General features: G+C 38.4%; 1 protein-coding gene across 6 annotated transcripts; it reads left to right on the forward strand.

Annotated features, from left to right (window-relative positions):
• The first annotated feature begins 174 nt into the window (after nt 1-174).
• LOC109103614 (breast cancer type 2 susceptibility protein homolog) lies at nt 175-27,633 on the forward strand. 6 transcript variants are annotated; one of them, XR_006156588.1, is made up of 31 exons: nt 175-358; nt 585-678; nt 796-1,011; nt 1,090-1,162; nt 1,251-1,294; nt 1,422-1,450; nt 1,758-1,869; nt 2,129-2,181; nt 2,315-2,396; nt 2,516-3,205; nt 3,290-7,066; nt 7,160-7,255; nt 7,369-7,438; nt 7,529-7,896; nt 8,070-8,254; nt 8,386-8,573; nt 8,700-8,870; nt 8,953-9,307; nt 9,390-9,545; nt 9,652-9,799; nt 9,917-10,026; nt 10,169-10,370; nt 10,462-10,628; nt 10,729-10,867; nt 10,953-11,206; nt 11,308-11,433; nt 12,054-12,434; nt 25,156-25,289; nt 25,952-26,050; nt 27,286-27,392; nt 27,495-27,633. XR_006156588.1 is itself a non-coding variant. In XM_042739768.1 (28 exons), exons 2-27 carry the CDS (start codon nt 645-647, stop codon nt 12,396-12,398), a joined length of 8,190 nt encoding a protein of 2,729 aa, XP_042595702.1. In that variant the 5' UTR covers nt 175-358; nt 585-644; the 3' UTR covers nt 12,399-12,434; nt 25,156-25,513. The 6 variants fall into 6 exon arrangements, 4 of the variants coding, with proteins under 4 accessions (XP_042595702.1, XP_042595703.1, XP_042595704.1 ...); XR_006156589.1 differs by lacking the exons at nt 25,952-26,050; nt 27,286-27,392; nt 27,495-27,633 and adding an exon at nt 25,460-25,531; XM_042739768.1 differs by lacking the exons at nt 25,952-26,050; nt 27,286-27,392; nt 27,495-27,633 and having other exon boundaries at nt 25,156-25,513.

Consider the following 27,633-nt stretch of genomic DNA (forward strand, 5'->3'; position numbering starts at 1 on the left):
ATGGGAGTAGAATACAGTATATGCAAAGAAATACTCTCTCTCTCTCTCTCTCTCTCTCTCTCTCTCTCTCTCGCATAAACTATTAACCCTGTTTCGATTCAGTGGTGCACGTAAGTCCGCCCCCTGAACTGACGCTCGCATTTTGATTGGTCGAGACAACTGCTCTTCCGTTGACGACACGGCGCTTATTGGCGGGATGTGTTAAACCAGCTTTATCCACGCGTAGAATGAACAGATCCTCTCAGAACGCTTCAGGAAATAAAACATCTTGAATCGGAGATGAAGACGACATTTCAATGAAGTTCGAAAACTCAGAAGTTACAAAAAGCTTTCATCTGTGCTAAAACGTTCATTTACGGTAACTTCCAGACCTGTTTTTCTGTTTGTAGCTAACGTTAGTTCAGAGTAAGCTGATATGCATGACATGGAACAGTTAGGCTACTTACTTTATTAACGTTACAGTTATTTAAATCTCGATGACAAACTGTTACGTGATAAGTACGTAATATAAGCCAGATACATTCTTGTCAGAGATACAAGATACACCGAATTACATTTTTATGTTTTTGTTTGTGTATCTGTAGGTCAAATGACAGCATCATTGGTGCTTGGTACAGATTTAACCCCATCACACTCATGGCAGTATGTTTGACAATTTCTTTCATCAAATTGATAAAGGTAGATACTTACAATAATATGAATGAAATATATATATATATATATATATATATATATATATATATAGTGTTGCCATATTTCAAATCTATGAAACTGATCTGATTTATTGTGAATTAGAGCTTGGACCTCTTAATCCTGATTGGTTTGAGGAGTTGACTGCAAAAGCTTCCCGAGATGAAGGACGTCCTGACAGTTCAAAAGTTGAGGAGGAGACTGTCAAAGTACCAGAGACATCAGCCCTGGCTAGTCAGCTGTTTTCTACACCCAAAATATTCAAGCAACAATGCTTTCAGTCCCCTGCTTCCATTCCTAATGAGGAGTCCCCTTATGAAGGTATATCACAGTTGTTGTGTTATGTATGCAGTATGTGTAAAGATCATCGTCCTGTATAATTGTTTTTCTTCCACCCAGTGGCTAATGGAGACTCATCAGCTTTTCCCTGGACAGAATCAAGCCCGTGTTTGTTTGGTTCAGCCAAAGACAGGTAATTGTGTTTATGATTAGGAGAATATGAATTTCATGTGAAATATTATAGTCAAGTTTAATGAAAGTTTCTCTCCTATCATTTGTAGTCAAAGGTTTGATAGATCCTCTGAAAAACCTAGAGATTGCTTTGGTAAGCCAGTTTTAGATTATCTTTCATTTTTCTTTCTTTTAAAAGTAAAAAAAAAAAAGATTGTATGCTATTCTAATATTAAATACTGTACTTTATTTTTTAACAACTTCCATACGTGACACCACAGGCCTTCTGGACACACCAAAAAGGTCTTTGGTAAGTTTACAAATCTGGTCATATTAGGGCTGGGCGATTTGGTTTTTTGCATGATTCATTCATGGCATGCATGTGTTTGTCCAAACAAGTACATTGTCTTCTCAGCAAAATATTAAAACATTTTTATTTTGGCTAATGTCAGTCTTATTAAAACAATAAAGCCCTCTTATTTTTTGAACCTCTTCATCCATCCCATTTCAGGATCATGTCACATTCCAAAAGTAAAGTTGGTTGTAAACACTTTTTCACATAACGTTCAGATGGCGTTCTAGACATTAATCATAATGCTGAGTTTGTTCTGTTACAGGCACGTTCAGCAAAACAGATATCTGAGAGTCTTGGGGCACAAATCAACCCTGACCTATCCTGGACCAGTTCCTTTAACACACCGTCCTCTTTGACTCCCACTGTGATACTGCGTATGTATGAAAATTCAAGTCTTGTCTCTTTAGATGAATTTAGTAGAGGAGAATGTAAAATGAAATGTGATAGGAAAAGAAAAAAAAAAACAATGAAAAAATATGAATGTTGAATACAAGTCAAAGTGTTAAAGTCATTAAAAATAAATGTTATTAATCCATTGTATCTTGAATCCATTGAATTGTATGTGTTGCAATTCCCCTGGTATCCTGATCAGAAATGAGCTATTCTGCAAGAGTTATTCTTATTTCTCTCTAGCCAAAACAGAGGAACGTGCTCCATCAAGTGGCATCAAAGACAAGGAAGCAATTGTAAGTGCAAATCTAAATTTCTGAATATATAATGTCAAGAATTTGGGATTATGGTGACTCAAAAATGCTAAGAGCCTGTTTTTACCAACATGTAATTAATGGTGATGCTTGTTCTTACTTTTATACACACTAGTTTGTGCGGAAACTCTTCCCGTCTCTTTCGAAAGGCTCTGCAAGCAATGCAACATTGAGTGATTCAACACTAAAACAAGATGGTAAGTGACACTGTATATTTGAAACTATACATTAACAAAATAGTTAATTTGGAATGCATACACATATCATTAACTCCAAGATAATTCTGATTATTCTGATCTTTTCTCTTTAATGATAGCCAAAAGTGAAACTATTCAGGCTGATGACCTGAGAGAAAAGCCTGTTTGCTCTCCAAGTACATCTCTTGATGCAATTGGTGTGTGGAAGCAGAAGGTTCCCTGCGCTATAGAGGATGGGGATGTCCGTAGCACAGTGCAGAATGTTCTCGATGGTGCTGAGGATGTGTTGTCAATATTCTTCAGCAACAGCACTTCAACTCTGCGAAGAATCAAAACCAAAGAGAGGATCAGAAGGAGAATAACCGATTCCTCAAAGGATGTCAGATCAGTCGTTCTAACTTCAGAACCAGAAGAGAAATTAATGGGTGATGTAGAAACAAAAAGCCCAAGCAAAAATAAAGATACAATTCAATGGACCCCACTAAGTTTGTCAGAATCCATTCTTAATGGAGACTGTCCGGACTCGTCTTTGATAAGCAATCACAACACTGTAGCATCCATTGAAACTAATGGTGATGTTTTTGTCAACTGCATTGCAGAAAGTAGCCAAACTTTTTCACAGAGTGTAAGACTCAAGTCTTATCCAGAAGGAGCTCAGTGTCAGAAGTCTTTGTTAGACAAATCGCCTGCTTTCATGCTTTCTAGAAAGCCCAGAAGGTTTGTGTATCAAGTGCCAAGTTCAGATCTGTCAAAGACAGTAATTGGACACAAAGAAGCTCAACCAGTATATTTGGATCAAATGCTCAAAGGTAAGGTGTTCAATGTATTACATTTACTTATAAATATATTGTGTGCGTATTTTGAACAACATTTTTTTGCTCTGCGTTTTACAGAAAATCCCTCAGTTGAAGAGGAGTCTAGTGACCTTAATGAATCCACAGTCGCCAGTGAAAATGCAGTCGATTATCATCCACAAGATGTCAAAAAGTTATCTGCAGAAATCCATGATCTTGATCTTGGACTGGATATGACACAGCTTTCCAAGGCATTTGCAGAGGATTTCACACAAGAAATAATGCCAGGAGCACTTCTTGATGTGACTATACAGTGTGACCAAAATGGCCAAGTGCAACATAAAGCAGAACCTGAGGAGAAGAACAAAGATGGTAGTCACAATGACATTTCTAATTTAGCAGACATATCTGTGACCTCTCCAAACAATTCAACAGTCACGCTTACAACTTGTGAAATCAGTCACGACAGTGGTTGCCCCACTACTTTTTCCGATTTGGATGGTACGACAGCCTTGTGCGCAGACATCAAAGAGTTTTTTCCTTCTTTTAAAACGGCAAACAATAAGGTCATTTCCATACAGGATGAGGCTATAATGAAGGCCAAAGCATCATTAGATGAAGCTGCAAGGGATGTGTTGATCAACACCTTAAATGGAACTACTCCAAAACATTATCAGACAATAGAAACATTGTGCAAGTCAGACTCAGGAAGCACTAATGCAAATAGATCGCCCACAGGACAGTCCATCTTCTCTCACCATGCATTCTCTCCAAAGAGTGACAGTCCAAAGAGTTTGAAAATCAATATTTCAAGCTGCTCTTCAATGCAGTCAAATGAATCTGATTATAAAACAGGTTCAAAGAGGAATATTACAGTTTCAAATGTTGGCTTTCAAACAGAGACTCTTTTGAAAGAGAAATTGGGGAGAGGTTCAGACTCATCAAAGTGCATTCATCCAAATTTGGATTTCAAAAGAAGTGCTGAAAGACAGACTGTGTTCGACATTAGCAGCACACACAAATCCACCGCAGTGAACTCCAGCCGTGATGGGGATGAGGAGAATGGCACTTTGACAGCATCTCAAAAGGCTGATGTTACAGAATTGTGCAATCTTTTGGAGGAAGCAAATAGTCAACATGAATTTACTCAGTTCAAACCGACAAATCCTGGCTCAGACAACCACACTACAGAGAAAGAGTGGGATCCCGATATACTCAACGGAATTGACTTTGATGATAGTTTTAGCTGTGATGTTGTGAAAGGAAAGCATCCCGTCAAGACAGACACTCTTTTAGTAAATTGTTCTAATCGCATTCAAAATGAAGATGCTGCCAAATTACCATGCACCATGTCAAAGAAAACACAAAATGCCATGGTGACTCTGTCAGTGGCTGAAGACAGTTCTTTAGTTGATATGAAGAGTGTACCGTCTTATTTCAGTGATAATACTCCAGTCAATTGTTTTGGTTTTAAAACTGCTAAAGGGACAGCTATAAGCATCTCAGAAAAGAGTTTAAACCACGCAAGGCACTTTTTTGAAGAGGACGATCAAAAAGCCATATTTAATAGGGAAGTCGAGGTGGGTGTTGGAGTAATAAAGCCAGAGCATGCTGAAACAGGGCCTTCAGTTAATACTTCTGACAGTATGAAGACAGAAAATAAAACCTATGATAAGACTAAACAAGATGGAAATTTCAGCTGTGGAGATGTAAATGGAGCTTGTAAAGAGATAAATATGCAATTGGCAGGAAACGAAGGAACAGAGCAGAATTGTTTAGGTGAAAAAACAGATGTTGTTTGTGTTGACTCCAATAGTTATTTTGGATTTAGTACAGCTAGTGGAGCAAAGCTGAAAGTGTCTGAAAAGGCACTTTTGCAAGCAAGAAGACTTCTTAATGATGTTGACAGCTTAGAGGAGTCGCAAAGTCACAACCTCATTTTCCATGCTTCTGGAAAACATGATACAGCTATGTCAACAACCAGCCTTAAGAAAACAAAAGCAGTTTCTTGGAGTAATACCTCTATGAAAATAAGTCAGCCACACTTAGTAACTGAAATATCTGATGGTGTGGATAATCCTTCCTTCAACAGTGTGAAGGTCTTTCAAGAACAGAAATCTAGTAGTGATCCTAAAGAAGTTCTTGCAAAGCGTTTTTCCTCAGAAACTTTATTGCCTCAGTCAGAGGAAGGCTATGGATTTCAGACTGCCAGTGGGAAAGGAGTTTCCATTTCAGCTGGTGCCCTTAAGAAGGCAAAGGCCATATTTAAAGACTGCGATGAAAATATTGACTTGGAATCTGCGAAAATGGAGGGAACGTATGGCAAACTAGATGTTGAACTCAAACAAGTAAGTCTGTTTACTGCAAATTGTAAAAGCATGATATTTTCAAATGTGTCTCTCATGAAAGCCAACGCTGTTCTCAGAGACTCTGACCTGACTGATGACCTCTCGTTGCAGCCCTCTTCAGTCCAGCAACCCCCTCAGGAAGAACTATGTGAGGAGAAAGACCTTCAAAGTGAATTTTCTAAGCTTCCTTCCGAGTTGCTTCCTCCTAATGGCAACTGTGCTTTCAGTACTGCCAGTGGTAGGAAGGTGTCCGTCTCAGCTGGAGCGCTACAGAGAGCTAAGGATCTGTTGTTGGGGTCTGTTGATGGTTTCTCATGTGCTGATGGATCTCCAAAGACAAAGCAGGTGCTTGATATCCAAATGGACACTAGCTCTATAAGAAAACACAAAGGATTCTCTACAGCAGGAGGGAAGATGGTGGCTGTCTCTGCTGCTGGGCTGCAAAAGGCAAAGAATCTCTTTAGAGATTGTGAAGAGGAGAGTTTATCATCTGAAGATCTTCAGCACCAATGTTTCAGTGATCTCTCAAAAAAGCCACTGACTAAGGTACGGGCAGCATCTGCAGGCTGCAGTGATGTCTCCTTCAGCCATGAGCATGAGACTGGGAATTCTTCTGGAAAAAACACAGGATTCTCTACAGCTGGTGGAAAGAAGGTGACTTTCTCTGCTACTGCCCTGCAAAGGGCAAAGAGTCTTTTTAAAGATTGTGAAGAGGAGAGTTTTGATTCTGGGAGTCTTCAGCATCAAGGCTGTAAAGGTTTTAGCACTGCCAGTGGCAAAGAAGTTACTATCTCTGAAAAGGCACTGAGTGAGGTTAGAGCGACATTTGCAGGTTATGATGATACATCCTTGCATCATGGACCTGAAAATTCTTCAGGAAACAACATAGGATTCTCTACAGCAGGAGGGAAGAAGGTGGCCGTCTCTATTACTGCACTTCAGAGGGCCGAGAGTCTTTTTAAAGATTGTGAAGAGGAAAATTTATCATCTAAGGAAGTCTTACCTCAAGCTAAGAGTTCCGAAAGCAGTGAGGACACTGTAGATGGAAACCTAAAGTTTGAACAAATAAGCAAGAAAAACTTTGGTTTCAGCACTGCGAGTGGTAAAGGTGTGTGTGTATCAAAAGTTGCCCTTGAGGAAGCTTCTAAATTATTCAGAGATTGTGATGCCCAAGTTACTGATACTGATAGCCAGCTGCTACAGTGTGATTCCTCAAAATGCCGTCCTCAACATAAAGACAGACAAACCGAAACCACTCTCCATCCTTTGCCATCTAAAGCAACTCAGAATGAACCTGCACAACTAGACTTGCACTCTTTGAATTTTAACAGTTGCACCGATACCCAGCAGAAATACTTTGAGCAGGAAGCAATGGCTTGCACTAAAGCTTTACTGGCAGATGATGACCTGAATGAATCAGCCAGTTTGGCGATGACAGAGGACAAAAAAAGTCCATTTGTTCATCTACAGGCGCAGGGATCTTTTGCCCTGAACAGGAAGCGTCCATTTGATGCCAGAAATGTAGCAGGTACAGCCTACAGAATGTTTCATGTTTTGAGTCACCTTGTATGAATGAATACAAATTTTACACTCATTGTATATAATACTTTGTTCTGTTCAGGTCAGCCTCCTTTGAAAAGACAACTTCTCTCAGAGTTTGACCAGACATTAGATGCAAAGACCTCAGGTCTCACACCACTGAAAACCTGTCCAAACGGTTAGATCTTTTATTTATAAATAATGCAAAAAAAAAAAAATACTGTTGCAGTTTAATTTGTTGTGAGGTGCTAGTTTAACCTGTGTATCTTTTACATTTAATCCCTGTTGTAGGAACTCTAAGAGACAGGCGTGTCTTCAGTTATAATGTCCACCTCAAGCCGAATGTCACTGGTCCAGATTGGTAGGTTGTTTTACTGTTTTAATAGTTAACTTTTTACCATTTATTATCACAAGACATCTTTAATTCTTACAAGTTCTTTTAAATATGAAGGCATCCTGTGGACCTAAAGTCAAATAACCTTGAGCGACCATGTTCAACTGTATCAGTCCAAAACAGACACAACTCAGACCATAAAGGAGGGGTGTTTGTGCCCCCTTTTCAAAAGGGTATGAAGACTGGGACATCAAACTGTCAAGATGTCTCTAAAGTGTCCACTGGTTTTATACCACCTTTCAAGAAGGAAAACAAAGAAACAACTGAACATAGAAATCAAATAGACCAAAATATGACTTCTACATCACATAGTGATAGTGTTGCACAATACTGTGATACGAAAAGTCTACATGAGGGTTCTAAACCTAAACCAGCCACTTCAGTGGAAAGCATACCTTTGAAAATAATGGATGATGAAGAGAAAGGTAGCTGTTTACTCTTTTCTAATTTTTTATTTTAAATATAAATTGTCTCATAGTATTGGTATTTTGCCAATTTGTACAGTCATGTCTACAAAAGATATGGAGATGAAAATGAATGATTCTGTGAATACGGCAATGTATCCTAATTCTTTTTCTTGGGATGTTAATACAAACAGAGGCATGCCGAGAGACCTTGAACCTAGCCAGGGATATGCAAGACATGAGACTCAGAAAGAAGAAAAAACAGTCTATTCGTCCTCTACCTGGCAGCCTTTACCTTGCTAAGACTTCTCATGTCCCCAGGACAGGTCTGAGAGATGCTGTGGGACGCAAATGTCCTGGTCAATACACACAGGAGGAGGTACATTTTTGATAACTTTTTTGATGCCTAATTATTCCATTGTTTTAAGTCACTGCAAGAATATACTTTGGAGGAGGTACATTTCAGTTACTATACTGTTTTTTTTTTCTTTACATCTTTTTCCATCTCAGCTGTATCAGCATGGTGTACATCACAATGTCTTGCAAATAACGAGTGAGAATGCTGAATCCTTCAGATTTGACTGTAATGACTTTTTCAAACATGAGCTCCTCATGGAGTCTGGTGGTCTCCAGCTGGCAGATGGAGGCTGGTTGGTTCCAGACAATAAGGGTACTGTGGGCAAAGATGAATTCTATAGGTAAACATATGGTGTATATTCAAGACTGTTAATATAAATAGCATATAGATCTGCAAGTACATCTACATGCTAAAATCTTACAGAACAACATGGAATTAGTTTAGGTAATGTACCTTTTTTTGGCAGAGCATTGTGTGACACCCCTGGTGTTGATCCCAAATTGATCAGTGATGCCTGGGTATTCAACCATTACCGATGGATTGTATGGAAACGGGCCTCCATGGAAAGAACTTTTCCAGATTTGATGGGTAGCCTGTGTTTGACTCCAGAGCAAGTACTTCTGCAGCTAAAATTCAGGTATTGAATCTTACTAAACCTCATACTTTTTCACCCAAAATGTTTCAAACACAACTCTTAACCATTTGGTACGTGCACTTAGATATGATGTGGAGGTGGACCACACTCAGAGATCTGCACTCAGGAGGATCATGGAGAGGGACGACACTCCAGCTAAGACGTTAGTGCTCTGTGTATGTGGTGTTGCTCAAACTTGTCAAAATCCTGAAAAGCCAGTGAAAGATGACAAAACTCCTAATGCAAAGATGGAGTCCTGTGTAGTCTGGCTCACAGATGGCTGGTACTCCATCAAAGGCTTGTTAGACCCTCCGCTCTCTGCCATGCTAAGCAAAGGCCGTCTCCGAATCGGTGATAAGATTGTGACCAGTGGAGCCGAGTTGGTTGGTTCCCAAGAAGCCTGTCCTCCACTGGAAGCTCCTGAATCTCTGATGCTAAAGGTGAAGTTAGAGTTCAACTAAGATGATCCATGACTGCTTAACCCTGCCAGACTTGATTTGATTTGTCATTTTTTAATTTCAGATTTCAGCCAACAGCACAAGACGAGCTCGGTGGGACACTAAGTTGGGGTACCACCGTGACCCTCGGCCTATTAGCCTCCCACTATCATCACTGTTCACCGCTGGAGGTGTTGTGAGCTGTGTGAACATTGTGGTGTTGAGAAGTTACCCCACTCAGGTCTGCTCTACTCCAGCTGCTATGAATGAAAACCTTTGATGTGTAAAAGCTGAGTGTATAATTTTGCTTTTGTACCAAACAAATGAGTGGGTTTGTCATCAAACAGTGGATGGAGAAGAAGCCCAATGGTGTCTTTATATTTCGCAACGATCGTGCAGAAGATCGAGAGGCCAGAAAACACAGCAACTCCAAGCACAAATCCATGGATCTTCTTATTTCCAAAATACAGACCCAGTTCGAAAAAGAAATGGAAGGTAGGGTTTTTACTTGTTTTTTTATTATTATTATTTAGTTTACATGACCTTTTTTTTTTAGAGGTTTTATGCAAGCAAGGATCACAAGGATTGATGAGTATTTTACTCCCACATATGGTAAAAAGAAAGGTCGAGGCCAAAGGAGGACATTTAGTCGACATGAGATTGAAGCTCTGCAGGATGGGGAAGAGTTGTATGAGACAGTGGAGAGGGATCCTGCTGTTGAGGTTAATTTTAATGTATTTTTTGCTTATTTTCACCAATTGGTAGTTAACACGAAGGAAGTAGTAGTCAATAAATCAGCACTGTCAATATAACCTTTTAATAAATGTATTTTTATTTTTTTTACTTGATGTACTTTTCACGCAGGGCCGTCTAAGTGCAAGACAGATGGATGCAGTGCATAAGTACAGATGCTGTTTGGAGGAAAAGAGGCAGGCAGAGCTTCAGGAGCGTGTGCAGAAGGTTGTAACGGAAGCCCAGGCGGCCGAGGGTGGGTGTCCTAATCGAGATGTCACTCCTGTTTGGAAGCTCAGTATTACTGATGCCAATGACCTGCAGAGCAACTGTGGTGAGCCAAGTGGATATCATCTTTACAATTTGTTTATGTGTTGAAGGATCCAATTTAACCTGTTTTGGCTGGGTACTGTTTAATTTCCTAGTTTACACCCTGAATATCTGGCGCCCATCGCAAGACTTGTATGGCTTGCTAAGAGAGGGCCACAGATATAGGGCTTATCACCTCGCCACATCAGAGGGGAAGAAACGCTCAGGCATTGCTCACATTCAGCTCTCTGCCACCAAGAAAACATTCTTCCAGGAAGTTGAGGTAAACTAAATGTTTAGCAACTTTGCTCCCACCACAGACTGATTGCTTCCCTGTTTTCATTAAAAGCAAGGTTGTCTTACCTAAAATGTGATTGAGCCAGGTGTCTCCAGAATGGTTGCATCAGCATTTCCGTGCTCGAGAATGCGTACGCTTCAGGGAACTTCAAAACCCTCAATTCAGCTCACCTTGTGGGGAGGTGGACATTGTGGGATGTATTGTCTCCATAGAGGGCAAACAAGGTAAATTTCATTAATTCCCCAATGTGTCTACCACTCAATCCTTTATATCGTCAAATGCATTGTGACTGTATGCATGTTTTCTCAGGCCATCCCCCATTACTGCATCTTGTGGATGAGAACTTTGACTTGGTCTCTGTGAGAACCTACAGTAGTCTGGAGCAGTTAGCTGTAGAAGAGCTGGTAAAGCTGCGAGCACTGGTCGCTCTTAGTAATCTTCAGATGAGACCGCTCTCTGGGCCTGTGCCAAGCCTTTATGCAGGAGAACAAGCAGTATTCTCCGTAAACCCCAAAGAATCCCATCTGCAAGAAGCTATGACCTGTCTGAAGACTTTTGTTCAGGTTAATGGATCAGCTTTTAAACTTTTGTTTTTAAGTACTAGCAAAGAGTGATTCCTTATGTCTTTTGTTGTTGCTTATTAGACTTATGTTCATGTACACAGACTTGTGAGCGTTTTTTCAGCATTGCGGAGGAGAAGCTCTCAGATGTTGTTCCTTCAGGTGTCTTGGGTTCTTTTCGGTCTCCAAGAACTCCTGGTGTGCAGTCTAATCCAAAAATGAATGGCAGAGTTAGTATGAGTTTTCTTTTTATGTGGTGAAAGGTTGGTTTTATTAGTGGTGCTTGTTACAGCATGCGTCACTGTAATTATTAACTCCGACTGTTTGTTCTATACACATGAAAGCACCTACATCTTCAGAAATTTGTAAAAAATGTAGCTCTAACTCTTATTGTGTTAGTTACTAATTGTATACAGATGTTCACATAACACTACAATTTCAATCAATTTTATTCCTTTTATTGTTAAAAAAGGTATTTTTTATAATAATAAGTGATTATTGATTGTTAACATTTATTCAGTTACATGCAAATATACAGAACCAGTCCGTAAAATTTTTTCATAAAGAGAAATTAATACTTTATTCAGCATGAATTAAACTCACTAATCAGTTAATAATGTTACAAAAGATTTACATTTCGAATAAATGCTGTTCTTTTGAAATTTGTTTGTCAAAACATTCTGAAAAAATAAGAAGTATCACAGTTTCCACAAAAATATTAAGGTAAATATTTTTCAATAAGACCTTAGTGGTCTTAAATATCTTTATTGATCTGTTCATTTTTATTTCATATTTATGTATGTTCACTAGAAACAATACCAATGTATTGTTCCTTGTGTTGAATTCCCAGGTAACCCCACAGCAGAAAAGCAGTGTTTTCTCGCCTTTCACTCCACTGAATAGGAGAGCTCCTGTATCTGCATGTAACAGCGAGGGAAAAGATTCCAAAAGTTTGAAAAGAAGACGCGGTTTGGATTACCTGTCACGTATCCCGTCCCCTCCACCCCTCACTCCTCTGAAATCTACAGCTTCTCCTTGCGTTAACAGGACCTTCAATCCCCCACGGAGATCTGTGACTCCCAAACCTCCACAGAACGAGTCACCTCGAGCCTCATGTCCCCCACCGGGAGAGGAGAAGTGGGTGCATGATGAAGAGCTGGCGATGATAGACACCCAGGCGTTACTGGAAGGCTGAAGGGAAAAGTGAGACTCTCCTGGTGAAAAACTAAATGTGAGTTCCAGCATTCGGGGCATTAAGAACTATGGGTTATGAAAGCAATATTTCTACTGTTGGTAGGAAATGCAAACTGCTGTCTTTGCTCTCTAATTGCCTGGTTTACTGTGGTTCTCCGATGGCAATATAACATGAAAAAGATGCACCTTTTTACAACTACTGTAATAATTTTTTAACTTTTCTTGTTATACGTGATTGTACTATTATAAGTACGGAAGTAAGCAATGTTCAGGGGAAAAAAAAGTGTAAAGTATATGTAAAAAATGTTTATATATTTTAATTTTTATTAAAAGAAAGAAAGTAAATTTGTGCAGGGGTGATATCGCAATCTGTTTTCGAAATGTTTCTATTAATGAACAGCAGGTGGCGCCTTGACACTTGCCTTTGACTTGCAGCGAACACTTCAACTCTGTAGGAAGATTGTGAAATCCTGTCTGCCATTTTCATATTAAATCTGAAGAAATGAGAATGGAACAAGTAATCTGAATATATTGCTTAATAACCACCAAATATTGGCAGCAAAGAAAGCAATGGGCATTACAAACACACTTCTGACATACCTCTCCTGATCTCTCTGGCAAACTCACTGTCAAGCTTATTTAACAGACCGCAAAGACAGACAAAGGGATTTCTTCTCTTCCACACAGAACATTGTCATATCTAATAATCTGTGAGCAGAATATTACATTTCCAGGCATTTGCCCTAGAGAAAATATAGAATGTAGCTGCTTGCTCTTCAGATCAGTTTTAAGGATTTTTGAAATTTAGAAGCCACCCCATAATCTGTTTGCTCGTCAAGGAATGCTTCAGAAAACCACAGACATGCCAGATTTGCAGTTAGCTGCCATCAGTGGCTTTCCTCCACAGTGTTCAGTTTTACATCTATCATCTATCATTGAGAATGTGCTGACTCAGCACACATCCAGCTCTATTTTAAGATCTCTGGCCCACAATGATAAAGATAGCTGACACTCCTGTTGTGTAGCACAGAGACATTAAAGATGATATCTCTTAGTGGTCGACGGAGAATAGCATTATCGTGGCCAGAAATGTTTCCGTGAGCCCAGCTCTGAAAATACTTGTGGTACAATGAATTCTAAAGTCTAGAGAAAGTTTTTTCCTTTCTTTTTTAAGTACTAAACAGTCCTGATATACACTACCATTTAAATGTTTGCGGTTGCAAAGATTATTATTATTTTTTAAAAGAAGCGTCTGATACGGCTGCATTTATTTGATCAAAAATATAGTAAACCGAATACAATTGAAAAGTATAATTATTTTTCTATTTGAAAAGATTTGAATATCATTTTTTTTTTTTTTTTTTTTTTTAAATGTGATTTATTACTGTTGTGGCAAAGATAAATTTTCCGCAGCCATTATTCCAGTCTTCAGTCACAGTTAATGTTTTCAGTTGCTTAATGGTTTTGTTAAACTCATTTTTGAAACTTTTTTTTTTCCTCTCTGTATAAATGTCTTTACTGTCATTTTTGATCAAATTAATACATCCTTGCTAAAGAAAAGCACAAAAAAGAAAACAAAACGGTTGGATTTTGGAGTCTGGGAGTAGTTAAAATAGTGTATGTTTATTTTTTTTTTTGGGGGGCTGCATGAGACCACAGGGTTAAAATCTGTTTAGCATTTGTCATGTTTTCCCACATTTAGGTTTGTCTTTCCATGTGAGGGTCGTTATTTTTGTGAATTGCTCTTGAGGCCTGATGGGCTGCTTTCAGGCAGCTGCTCAGAATTTAGTTTTCTCTTGTGCAGTCATTTGAATTATTGCATATGTCTATATTTCCGGTCACTTCAGAATATTTTTCTGTTTTAATTTTTGTGTTTTCTAGCAATAAGGTGATGTTTTATCATGCTAAATCTTAACATTCTTCAGAAAATGTAAACATTTATCTTTCTGAGTAATGCATCAGCCAGCCATTTGTTCCACCCAAACCTGCAGTCTTTGTGGTTGTAGTCTCGATCTTAACCCATTATCCTATCAGGGCCCCACAATCTTTGACTCTCAGTGCATTTGTACTTTCCGACAGAGTACATAAAGCAGGGCTTAATTACCACTCTTACAACATAAAACCTAAGGCCGTCTTCATCCGCTCTGAGCTGCCCTAATCCAGCCTCTTAGGCTGATTCTGGCTGCCCTCTCTCGTGACTCTGCTGAATGAGACCTGATGGAGAGGTGGAAAGAGATGAATGAAAGAACCTAAAGGGGGACTGTGACTGGGAGTGGACATTTGATAGTCCCATATCATCTTTGCAACCCCACCAGACTGAATGAATTAAGGGTCCTGTTTAGCTGTAGCATTGGAGAGCCAGATGCAAGAGTTGTGATTTAGACTAGACTGTATCTAACAACAAGTCATTCAAGAAATGTAGTCTGGGCAGAATTTGAGCAGCAGCTGTAAAACACCAAAGCACCCCCCCCCCCCAAAAAAAAAGACAAAAACAAAAAACAGAGGGATGTTAAAATGTGATTTTTAGTGGTATGATGCCAAATAAGTTTATATCCATTCCACACTTGATGAACTGTTTATTTGTTTGTTTTTTTGCAGCCACTACAGAATTGCTACTTACAGTGCTATAACAAATTTGAATCTTAAAGTGTTAAAACACTCCAAAACAGTTCCTTTTTACATTAATACTTCACATCACATACAGCCATACTAAAAAATGTAGTTTCTTTCTGTTTATTAAGCGGCATGGCAGCACTACTTCTGAATTTACAGTGCAATTGATTCCTTTGAGCAGGTTTCTTTTTAGTGTATCAGAAACATACATTGCAACCGGTGTAGACTGGTTCTCAAATGTTTGACTCTTATAAGCCATTCTTTTTAGTGATTCAAAAAACACACAATTAATTGTGATTTCATCATAAACTCTTTAAATTAAAGGATCAAAAAGGGAATGGAAGAACCAGTTTTGGTTTCTCAAAGAACCTTTCAGTGATTTTCCTGCACCATTGTTCTGCAGTGCTCCACACAGCTACTGATTCTGAATCAAATGACTCCTTTGAGCAGGTTCATTTAGTGAATCAAAAACACACAAACTAACTGTTTGATGAGACCCTGGACCACCAAACCAGTCATAAGTAGCACGGGTATATTTGTAGCAATGGCCAAAAATACATTGTATGGGACAAAATGATTGATTTTGCTTTTATGCCAAAAATTGGGATATTAAGTAAAGATCATGTTTCATGAAGATATTTTGTAAATTTGAAATATGTAAATATAAATGTAAATATATCAAAGCTTAATGTTTGATTAGTAATAGCATTGCTAAGAACTTCATTTGGACAACTTTTTTTTTTTTTTTTTTTTTAATCGCGATCAGATTCCAGATTTTCAAATAGTTGTATCTCAGCCAAATATTTTTCTATCCTAACAAACCATACATCAATGGAAAGCTTATTTATTCAGCTTTCAGATGGTGTCATGAATCTCAATTTAAAAAAATTGACCCTTATGGCTGTTTTTTTTGGTCCAGTGTCACATGACAATGTACACATCCATTTAGTATTTTCAGAAATATTAAATTTTTATTAAGTACATTTTTTGTTCATGCGGTATTGTTGTTAAATGTATAGCACACTTTTGTTAAGTTATTATTATTAAATTATTTTAAATGTAGGCTATATATTATTATAGAAGTATCATCATGGAATTTTTAAATCCTTTTTCAAAATCATTTTTTTTTTTTTTTTTTTTTTTTTTTTTTTTTAAAGAGCTAAGAATTCTTAATGATTTTTTTAAAAAATAAATCCCATCCGATGAGGCTGTTTTCTTCGTATTCATTCAGATTGCTTTAATTAAGCCTTGGGATTGGCATTTGGTCAAGCACTTCTGTTTCAAGCACTTCAAGTTCTTCCTGTTCCGTACCTTTGACTCTTTGAACTTTTGCTCTCAAATCATCCTTTCACTCCTCCACTTTTTATTTAATTTCCATCTCTTCCTCCATAACCCTCCGCTGCACCTCTCCCGCCCCTCTTCCAGCAGATTTGCAGTGGAAATGAGCTTCACAGGCTGTTGACCTTGTAGACCCACCACCTGAGGTCTGGACCAGCGGAGCTTGCAGAGTGACCCTCGACTTCACCCAGCTGTAAATCTTTTTACGCTCACTTTTTTCCAACTTAAATGAACATGCACAGGGAAAGGAGGATGGTCAATTTTGTTCAAGATTAGGAGTTTGGGATTTTGTGGCTGTGTTAGTTTAACTATCACTGTTTATTTTTCATCCCGAATGAGAGTCACATTTGATTTGCTTACGAGGAAGCGGAGTATCGATGGTCCATGCAGCTAGTGGAGAAAAGGATTTGGAGATGCTAGAAGTCATTAAACGTGAAAATTAAACCGCAGTTAAGTGAAGTGTCTCATTCCCTGGGCATCATTCATTTTTCCATCAGAACCGTTAAGAGCAGATTGTCCTTGTAATTTTAATGAAATTCAATCTTGGCATGTTCTTCTGACCTCAACACCTCCCTTGTTTCCAAAACCTTTACATTCCACACTCTTAAAAATCAAGGTTCCCCAAGGAATCACACTTCTTTAAAGGGTTAAACCATTTTCTTGTGTGAAGAACATTTTAAATATCTAAAGAACCTTTTGTGGAATGAAAAGGTTTCATGGATGTTAAATGCTCTTCATAGAACCATAGATGCCAATAAATAATCTTCATATGAGTGTAGACTCCAAAGAACCCTGGCTTTTATTGATCACTTGAAACGGTTTGTAGTCACAATAACAAATTTTAAATGTTCTTTTTCTGCTGGATGACCTTTTGGCTCATCCTTGCTTCAATTCTGCTGACAATTTCTTCTCTTTAATACTTCCCATATGTTTTCTGTCACTAATTATATTAGCTTAAGCATTTGTCGTGATTCTTATGTGGCCTTGTTTTTATGTAGAGCTAATGAAGTCATCGATGTACAATCAAAGTTTAATCAGTTCGAGGCTTCTCAGGATTAACAAAAAGGTGGCGGAGAGGTTGAGGGGATTGTGGGATGATGTCTCAGCTGCTTAGAAACAGCATGAGATCTCATGACATACATCAACATGGCATTTTTGTGGAAGAAGAGGTGAAATATCATACTAGAAGAGAAACTCTGTGACTAGACTAACAGTTCCGGCCTCAAGCTGTTTATTCCATCCAGCGCTAATTGTGTTACTAATTATACACCTTAAGATCTTCTGCTTTTCTCTTCGGGCAAAAAAATAGAATCCTATACGAAATCCTAAATGCCTTCCTATATGAAAATAAATTTTGCCCCGCAATTTAAAATCACTTCTGTGGTTTATGGTTTCTGTGTAACAGATGGTGATTTGCTTGTATTGTTTTACCCTCTCCAGTCAGTGTCTTGGATGCCCACACACCTTTCTTGCGGTGGGTGATCTCATATCTTCCACTGTAAATACTCAAGCTGTGAGTAATTCTGCCAAGCTTCATGTCCTAATTCTGGCCGTTGTGCCTCATTAGAACCTGTTACCAGAGTGCTCAGGCCTCCCAGAGGGCCCTGGAGGTGTTTTCTTAAGCCCTACACCAGAGGAAACCGTGTGGCCTGCACAGCCTTTTCCGGCCTGTAAATGCTGCATTTATTTTCGAAACTCTCTTCTGAAAATATCTCCTCTGTAAAACAAAATGCCATGCTCCGAAAGACTGCCAAGCGCTGACCATCTTACCAAAAGATGTAGAGAGAGAGGGAATAAAATAAAAGGGAGTATGTTAAAATTAAAAAGAGATTGGATAGTGTTAGGAAATGTTGGGTGTTGGACTGGGAAACACAAGTTTCCTGCATTGTTTATACAATAATGATGCAATGCCACTACTGAATCTACACCGCAACCACTATAGTTCAATAACCATACAAATGATTCTTTTGAGCCGATTCATTTAGTGACTCAAAACAAATGCCTCACAAACCATTTTTTAGGGAATCAAAAACATGTGGCTTTGGAGATGCACACTGTGCATTTTGGCAGTGGTATTTCATAAATGTTAATGAATTAAATATGTTACCACATTTTTGTTTGTTTAGTTTTGTTGTTTACTATATTGGATTTCATTTATTTCTAAAATGACCATGAAACGTTATTTAATAGCTTTAAACTCTTTAAAATATATTTATTGTTATAACCATCTCATCATTTGGCAACAGAATTACATTTCATTTTCCAAATATTTATTCCTTTTAAGTATTAAAACGTTTATTATTGGTACCATTTAGGAACCCGAATCATTCAGTTCTTTATGATTTCCATTCCTAGTTGGGATAAATCTTTTCCAGACAAACTAGTAGTTTTGTCTGTTGGCTTAAAGCTTAAAAACAAAATGCCCCAATGTTTTGTATTTGCAATGACAACAAAAATTTTAATAGCACCATACCATACTTTCTTTTTTTTTTTAAGGGATAGTTCACCCAAAAATTAAAATTCTGTCATTAATTAATTACCCTCATGTCATTCCAAACCCGTAATAATTTTGTTCATCTTCGGAACACAAATTAAGAACACAGCAGTTCTTCTCCCCGAGTTACCGCCTTCCGTTTTGTAGAGTACCCCAGAACGTAACATTCAGTAGACAGCGCACGCATGCTGAATGTAAACAACGCTGATTACGTTAATTACGTTCTGGGGCACTCTCCAAAATGGTGGAAGACGGTAACTTGGGGAGAAGAATTGCTGAATAAATTATGTTATTATTGTTTTCTTTGCACACAAAAAGTATTCTTGTAGCTTCGTAAAATGACGGTTGAACCTCTGATGTCACGTGGATTATTTTACCGATCTCTTTCCTACGTTTCTGTGCGTTGATCGTGGTAATATCCTAGCTGTCTATGGAGGGTCAGAGAGCTCTCAGATTTCATCAAAAATATCTTTGTGTTCCGAATTAATTTGAACGAAGGTCTTAGGGGTTTGGAACGACATGAGGGTGAGTAATTAATGACAGAATTTTTATTTTTGGGTGAGCTAACCCTTTAAACATTATCATTACTGTTGTTGTTAAACACTTGATCCTCTTTCAGAAGGAAGTGCTTTCTTGAAATGGAAGTGTAATATGTTTAGTACTTTTTTCTTTCAGAGGACGTCCCTCCTAAACAGTCACCACAGAAGCAGCTGTCCCGATTGCAGCTCACCACAAGTTTTACAGTGACGTTGTTTTGCCCCGGCTGCGTGTGGCTGGTGTCCTGTCATGATAACACGGCAGCCAAATCTGCATAAGGGATCAAAGATGAGTTCCCTCCTAACAAACAGCCCAACACATTGCAATTACAAACATCTGGTGTCAGCTGGGTACAGATGTCATGCCATGCCCACACCCCTAAAACCATCAGGATGCGGTCCAGATGTGAAGAGGTCCATCTCACGTAAGATACAGATGTTGTGTTTCTCAAGACCACCACAAGGCTAACTGTGCTTTTGTCTGAAATACTTTTTAAATTTAGATTGTTTTGCTACACCCAGTTTGCATGTGAAGCTGTGGGACAGGCTACAAACAGCCACTGAGAATGAGATTCAATTAGAGTTGATAGTGTATAGCAAAACAACACTGAGTTTCTGCAGTTTTTGTTGGCTTTGGTTTGGTAGGCTTGCATTTGATCAGGCTAAAGTAGAGCAACAACAAATAATGCTGATTGTAACGTCAATTTTAGAGTCAACTACAATTTACAAGTGTTAATCAATTCCATTTTCAAATTGGTTTGACTAATTTGGTGAATTTTAGTAGTAATGTCAACAATATGTATTTTATGTATGCTAGTTTTAGAAAAATGTGTGGTCTGTAAGAGATTTTTAATGTTATTGCTCACCAAGGCAGCATTGTTTTTTTTTTTTTTTTTTTATTTTTTTTTTTTTTATCATGAATGCAGTAAAAGCAGTAATATTATGAAATAGTATAACAATTTTAAAATAACTCTTGTATACTTTAAAAAGTAATTTATTCCTGTGATGGTAAAGCAGAATTTTCAGCATCATTAGTCCAGTTTTCAGTGTCACATGATCCTTAAGAAATCATTCTAATATGATGAATTGGTGCTCAAGAAACTTTTTTTATATAACTATCAATGCTGAAAAATTTGTGCTGTTTAATATTATTGTGGAAACCGTGATACCTTTTTCCCCCTCATGATTTTTTGATCAAAGTTCAAAAGAACTGCCTTTATTCAAAATTATTATTATTATTATTATTATTATTTTTTTTTACATTCTAAGTAAATGAATTAATGTAAAAAGGCCTTACTGTCACTTTTGATTGATTCAATACATCCTTGCTGAGTAAAAGTATTAATTTCTTTAAAACAAATTCCCATAATTTTTATGATATTGTTTATAGTTATGGACATGTTCTAAAAAAAACAATTAGTTTTGATATAAATACAGTTACCATTTTTATGCTTTCAGGAGACTTCAAATGCATTTGTGGTATGTATTCTATCAGTGTTTCTGTGTCATGACTGAACTGAACTTAGGACTGTGGCATTAGTCAAGCAAATTTCATCGACCTTAAACTATATTTTCTCATTATGTCACTCTATTCAAAATTGCTGAGCACTTCCCATGCAAGATTAGACATCTTTCTAAATTGGATTAATGCAGATGGGAAATCTCACAGGCACAAGTGGGAATCTAATGAAGGTGCAGGTGCAAATGAAATCATTCCTGAATTATCCTAGGATGTTTCAGTCAATCCACAGGTTACTGTCACTTCCTGAAATTGAGTCTCAAAGGACATAAAAAGATGCCAAATCAGTATTCCCTATGTCGGCTGTGACCGAGGTGACTTCCTGTTTCAGATGTTTATCTGATTATGGGTTTATATCATCTTATGCAACCTGCCTGCTGTACAGGAAAGAACAGTGGAAATTTCTATTTTTCAAATATCATTTACATGCTAGATTAGACATGAGATATAGATAGACAGCTGTGGACTGATTTGGATTCATAAAAAGTGACACAACGCTCATTCCCTTGTCTCAGGGAACCGAAGTTACATCAGTAACCGGAGCGTAATGTGCGCGAGGATCTGTTTGATAGTAGAACTGACCCTTTCCTCTTCCTTTCTGATGGGTCAGGACGGCTTTTGGGGCTCAGGGTCCAGCACTAGTCGAGGTTGTTGGCCTTGGCGCTTCAGGTAAGGAAACCGTTTTTCTTTCCGGGGGTGCTGCTGAAGCCTTGGCTCAGACTTCTGAGGCGCTTCGGGAGGAAGTGACGCAGTGCTTGCGACGTCTTCTGAACCTCTGAGAAGCGCTGTGCAAACCTGTCTCCACAGAGGGACCAAAGAGGCCTTTTTGCAAAACCGGAGAATCAAGGAAAGTCTTCTCGGCATACCTTATTTCAGTGAGGTTCAGCCAAAGGTGGTGCTCCAACACCACCAGGCTGGCCATGGTCTTGCCAATAGCCTGAGCTGAGGCTTTCGTAGCATGCAGAGCCAAATCAGTCGCTGTGCGCAGCTCTTTGAAAGCATCCTGATGTTGGCCAGACTTGTCCATATCACAGATGTATCAAAGAAGTTTGGCCTGAAACATTTGTAGAACTGCCATCATAAGCAGCACTGATCTGGCCTGACCGGCCACTGCATACGCTTTGTTGGCCAGAGCTGAAGAAGTCCTGCAGGGCTTTGAGGGATGTGCTGCATGGGCCTTTAATCCCAGGGCAGACGGCGGACACAAGTGAGCAGCTACCGCCTCCTCCAGAGGGGGAAGCTTTGCTAAAGCCTTTTTCCTCAGCGCCGTCAACGATGGTGAGAGCTGCTGAGGAATAGGAGCTAACTCTGGCCAAATAGGGGGCGCACCGAGTCTTTGTCAGTTCTTTGTGAACCACAGGCAAGAACGGGGCAGGCCGTCGGTGGGAAGCCTGCTGACGACTTCCTGGCAGGAACCACTCATCTAAGAGTCCATGGACTGGCTCATCTGGAGCTGACCAATCGAGACCCAGATCCTCCATCGCCTTGGAGAGAACACGGATCAGCTCCCAGTTTTGGCCACGATGGTTGGGATGAAGGGAGGGCTTTGGTCTCGTTGCCGGAAGCGCACCATCCTTCAGCGTCTGACGCCTTCAAGGACATCAAGTAGTCGACGGCAATCTCTTCCACGGAAGTTCCCAAGGAAACCAAGCCACTCACTGCTGAGGAGGGGTGTCGATTCTCTCGTGTGAAGCACAATGGTCTGATGAGGTAGAGTGGAGAAAGAGGGGCATAATTAAATAAAGGGTATAATTAATGTAATAGGATTAGTTTGTGTTCACTGAAAGTAAATGTTGTGGTCAGGAAGAGTGGAGACATGATGAGATGCATTACATCTCATTGAAGAGCATGTACCTTAATGTGCCGTGCACGAGTGATGTTAGCACCAGATCCGGTCCAGACTCATCCTGCTCTTCCGTGTCTGTAAAATCCCTGTAGGGATTGGAAAAACACTTTGGTGGATATTATTCCTGTTATTCTTTCTCTCTGCAGTCCCTCCATCAGCTTTCTGTCTTTAGGCAATTAGAATAATATGTCTGTGTCTGGGTCAGAAGGAAGAACATCACAAGTCAATTTCTGAACCCTCTCCAACAGGACTTGTGTTAAGTAAAGCTGTGTAAAGCTTGTATTTTTATTTATTTTCTATTTTTTGCATATTATTCATATGTTTAGGAAGGGCCCTACAGCTAAAGTACATTTATATGCTGTAATTATTTTATTTATTTTATCTGTGTCATGCTTTGGGATAAGCGGTGTCAACTGATCAACTATTAGTGTCTGTACTAGTAGCTACGAAACATTGAAAACTGTGTCGCTACATTCAAATATTCTGAACACTAAACCTTTTCATGCATGGCTGATTTATGAAAATGAGAAGAGTGTGTATCAAAATTATATATATCATTTTAATCATTCAAATGTACCCCAAAAATCCAACTTAGACCTTAACATGACTCCGCTTACGTGAGCATAACATTTTTAGAAATTATATTTTATTAATGCTTTCTACATTCTGAATTATTAGCTGTACTACTGTAATTGCAGTCATTAAATTTAGGCGTACATTAGCAAAATTGCAGGTAAATTTCTCAAGCAAAAAAAGTCCATTGTTTATCGTTGTAGAGATGTATGAAGCTCCGCTCACAACTTTCAAACCGAGAAGCTTTCTGTTAGTCAACACGGCCAATTCACATGACGAGCCAATTGCAAAATCTGCTTGGGAAAAACCTTTGCCCTCACGCCGAATTCCCAATTGTGTGACCCTTCGTAAAGACCCCCCCCCCAAACCTAGTTATTGTTGTTATGTTTGACAAGCCATGATCCTCATCACATCATGTTCTCATGCAGTGAAAAATACATCACGGAGCAAACAGGAAACTGACAACATGCCGACAGACAAGACAGAGCCGATTACTTTAGGTATGAAACAAAATCTAAGCTTTCAAATGTTGTCATTTTGTACGAAATTCTAACAATAAATATCGTTTTGTCTCTTTAATGTGTTATGACAGATCACTGTACTGCCTCAGTTCAAGTGCCATGTGAACCGATTGTCTTTTCATATTTATTAGTTATCTAGCACGAAATAAACATGAATGAACATCAGAGGGCATTTTATTTTAACCACAGAAAGATGTCAGTACACATCATCTTTGTAAATTAATCTACCCGTCTGATTTGTTTATCAGACAAAATGGCGAATTCAGCATTATGATTGGTAAGATCGCCTGTCGGTCAAGCTGACTGGATTTCACCCAGGGAAATGCGCCGTACAATGATAAATGTTACTCTTAAAAGCAAAAAATGGCACAGCTTACATTACTGTTCCCTAAATATTTTTCTGTTCCTCTAGAATTCCTTTCTGAAATTAACTCTGCTGTTTAGATTACAGCAGTACTTCTCTCTACTGTCATCATCATCATCATCATCAATGGTTATTACATCCACCTAAATTCCCTCGTTGCTTGTTTCCCTTCTGTAAGTAATCATTACGAACAAGGTTCCTGTGGTGACTACTCTACATGTAAGCTTCAGGTATGGCTCATCTCCAGTCTGGGATTCTTTGTCTTGATAGGTCTGGGTCCACAGAGCCATTGTATGACAGATTACAGTCAAGTAGAAGATGAAGTCAAATTGTAAACGATGCCTTTCTCAGCTGTGTTGACTGATGTTGTTGTTCAGACATGGATGAAATACTTTTAGAGGAGATGTTGCCAAAGATCTTGATTGTAATGCTATTACATTATCTTTTTAATTCTTAAGGGGTATTTAGAAATTTTGCTTGGTGGATTGCAAAATTATCCTGTGCATGTTGTATCGATTAGTGTCAACAGGATTTAAACCATTGAGGATATGTGTAATTTATCCCAACCCATTTGATTTTATCATTATACCGAACCCAACACTATCAGAAAAGAGGGAAAGTTCAACACGAAGTGGAAATTTGCATTTGACCCTAGATTCCCATCCCCAAAAAAACCCATTTAATCATTTCAAAACGGATGAAGTTAAAATTTTAAGCTTAAGCAGGAACCAACTCCATCTTTCAAGTGGCTTTCACTTGATGTGTCCTTCTTATTAAAAGTAATGTAGCAGATAATCAAACGTCCCTCGTCGACCCCTGATACACCCCTCTGATCTTTGGCCCATTTGATCTCATTCATGAACGAAACCCTTCATTTGTTTACGGTTTGGCCCGTCAGATATGATGTTTTTCCAAAGCAGTGAGTCATGGCTCCCGTCTCCTCATGTTTTGCAGCGCTGTCCAAAACCTTGAAGGACTGGAGAGGGAAAATAGACATCCTGACATCAATGGCCCAGAGATTCTCTGATTTGTGTCCACGTCTGCATCGGAAGCTTCTTTCATATCGTCTTGTGTTTACAGGACTGAAGGTAAACCTATGATGGATGACACAGGAGATGTATTTTTAGGGTCGGCCTGGTCAGCAGACCTAATTGACTGCTACTGATTATAGTATTTATGTAAACCAACTCGCCCTCAGCCATAATGCAGCCTAACGGAGCTGCTCGTAAAAACATCTGTGCATGACTAATGTTGTTAGGTGACGTGACTGAGTTGACTTCCTATGGGCTGCCTATCTATTAGATTTACTACAACCCCACCCTGGATTCGGATCCAACATGCACAGCTAACAGGTTTGTTTGGTTCTGAAGGTGCAGCACAGTGCTTTTCCTTACAAAATCATCAAATATCTATTAAACCATTGTAAAACATTCACTAAAATGGTGTATGGGCATTCTAACCACTTTTATGAATCTTTTTTGGTCATTTGTGAAGGTTAAATGCATTACCATTCTTCCGAATGTATCACAATGTGTTTGTTTACCTGTATATTTATTATTTAATAACTACTATACCTAAAATTTATTTGAGAATAAAAAGATCTAAAATGCTTTCTGCAGCAATAGGAATTATCTGGCCATATGGCTAAAACATGCTTTTCATATGCATGTTAAATTCAAAACTGGATTTAAGTAAAAGACATAAAAGCTTTCACTGTGATTCATTGGGATATGTGGCTTTGGCTCTACAGAGGATGAACACAATAACAAATATATGATCCATGGACTGCTACAGGAGTGATTTCCTCTGCTCTTCTCCAGGGGTGACACTGATGCTGCACATCACTGAGGTAATACTCTCGACACAGCGAACTGGCACAAAAGATCGCAGAGCTTTGTGAACAGTTCAGATGATGTAGCTGTTAAATGTGATGTGGGAATCTACTGAACTACATACTATAGTCTCTTCTCGTTTCCTAATCCTACTTATGTGAATGAATGGAAAAAAGAAAATTCAGGGTTGTCTAAATGGAGAAGTTGAGTATAGTTATAAAATAAGTGAGATTTTACCACCAATAGTAGCATCAAACTTCTTTGGTTGAATGGCTAGACATAAAACTTTGGCTCGACCAATGGCATGATAATTAAAAAACTATTGCATTTTAGTTTTGGTGCCACTGGAGGTGGAGAAATGTGGCACGTAAGTCTTGAAAGCCAAAATGGCTTACAGAAGGCCAGATCTCCAATTCTTCTATACAACAAATGATTACAAAAAGGGCCAACAAACACTGTAATTTCTAAATTCTTTTAGGCTTTTTTTAATGCACATTCTTACCAAATACAAATAAATTCCACTTTTCATTTACCATTGTTTTGCTGACAATATTCCATTATTAAATTCTTCCATAATGGGTATTTTGGGCTGTGACTGTTTTCATTGTTTATATGGAGTCAACATCATTGTGAATCAGCTGCTTATTTCTCGATTGACACTATATTTAATTTCCAGAGTACCTCAAATTTAGTTAATAAGAATGATAAGATCTAATTCACTTTCAGTAGCATTAAGATTTCCCAGCCTAAAAACAATATATATTTTACTCTTTTTCTTTTCTTCTTTCTTTCTTTCTTTCTTTTTCTATTTTCTTTTTTTTGATACATTTTAGTAAATTATATACACACACACACACACACATATATATATATATATATGATATTATTTTTTATTGCATTTACCCAAAATATATATATATATATATATATATATATATATATATATATATATATATATATATATATATATAATTCATTTCTTTAAAACAAGTAATTTACATCATATATTTCAATCATGTTATAGCCATATATATATATATATATAAATATATAATGCATGTATATAATTCCATTCTGAATGTTAAAATATGTGCTAAAAGTCACTGCCTACTTTTACACACCACTAATCAGAGTAAGGAATTTTTATGTGTCAGGCAAACCTCTTCAGTTCTGTTTACTTTCTTGTTTCAAATGCGTAATGTTCTACCGGATCTCCCTCATTTTGTTGTCTACAATTCCCATTCAAATGCAGGAATTTCCGTAGACAAAAACATGCAGTATATCATGCGTGTCACACCACTCATCCAGTACACAAAGTGTACGTGTACAAACCAGTGGTGTCTTCCGGTGTCTAAACAAGTGCATTTATACGAAAAATTTGGAGCTTTACACATGGATACCAAACAGTTTATCATTCTAGATAAGAATTTGGATTAAGGAATAGATTTGGTTTAATTTCAGGAAGGCCTCCAGCCACTCTCAGGACGCTGGAGCTCTTCAGCACCCCACTCACATCTGTCTCCTCACCTTCCTCTCGGGGAGTCAGCCAAAAACACATCACTCAGTCACATCCCCGCAGACCAAGTGACCCAAGACAGCC

Source organism: Cyprinus carpio, chromosome B15 (genome assembly GCF_018340385.1).
Source record: "Cyprinus carpio isolate SPL01 chromosome B15, ASM1834038v1, whole genome shotgun sequence".
Classification (NCBI taxonomy): domain Eukaryota; kingdom Metazoa; phylum Chordata; class Actinopteri; order Cypriniformes; family Cyprinidae; genus Cyprinus; species Cyprinus carpio.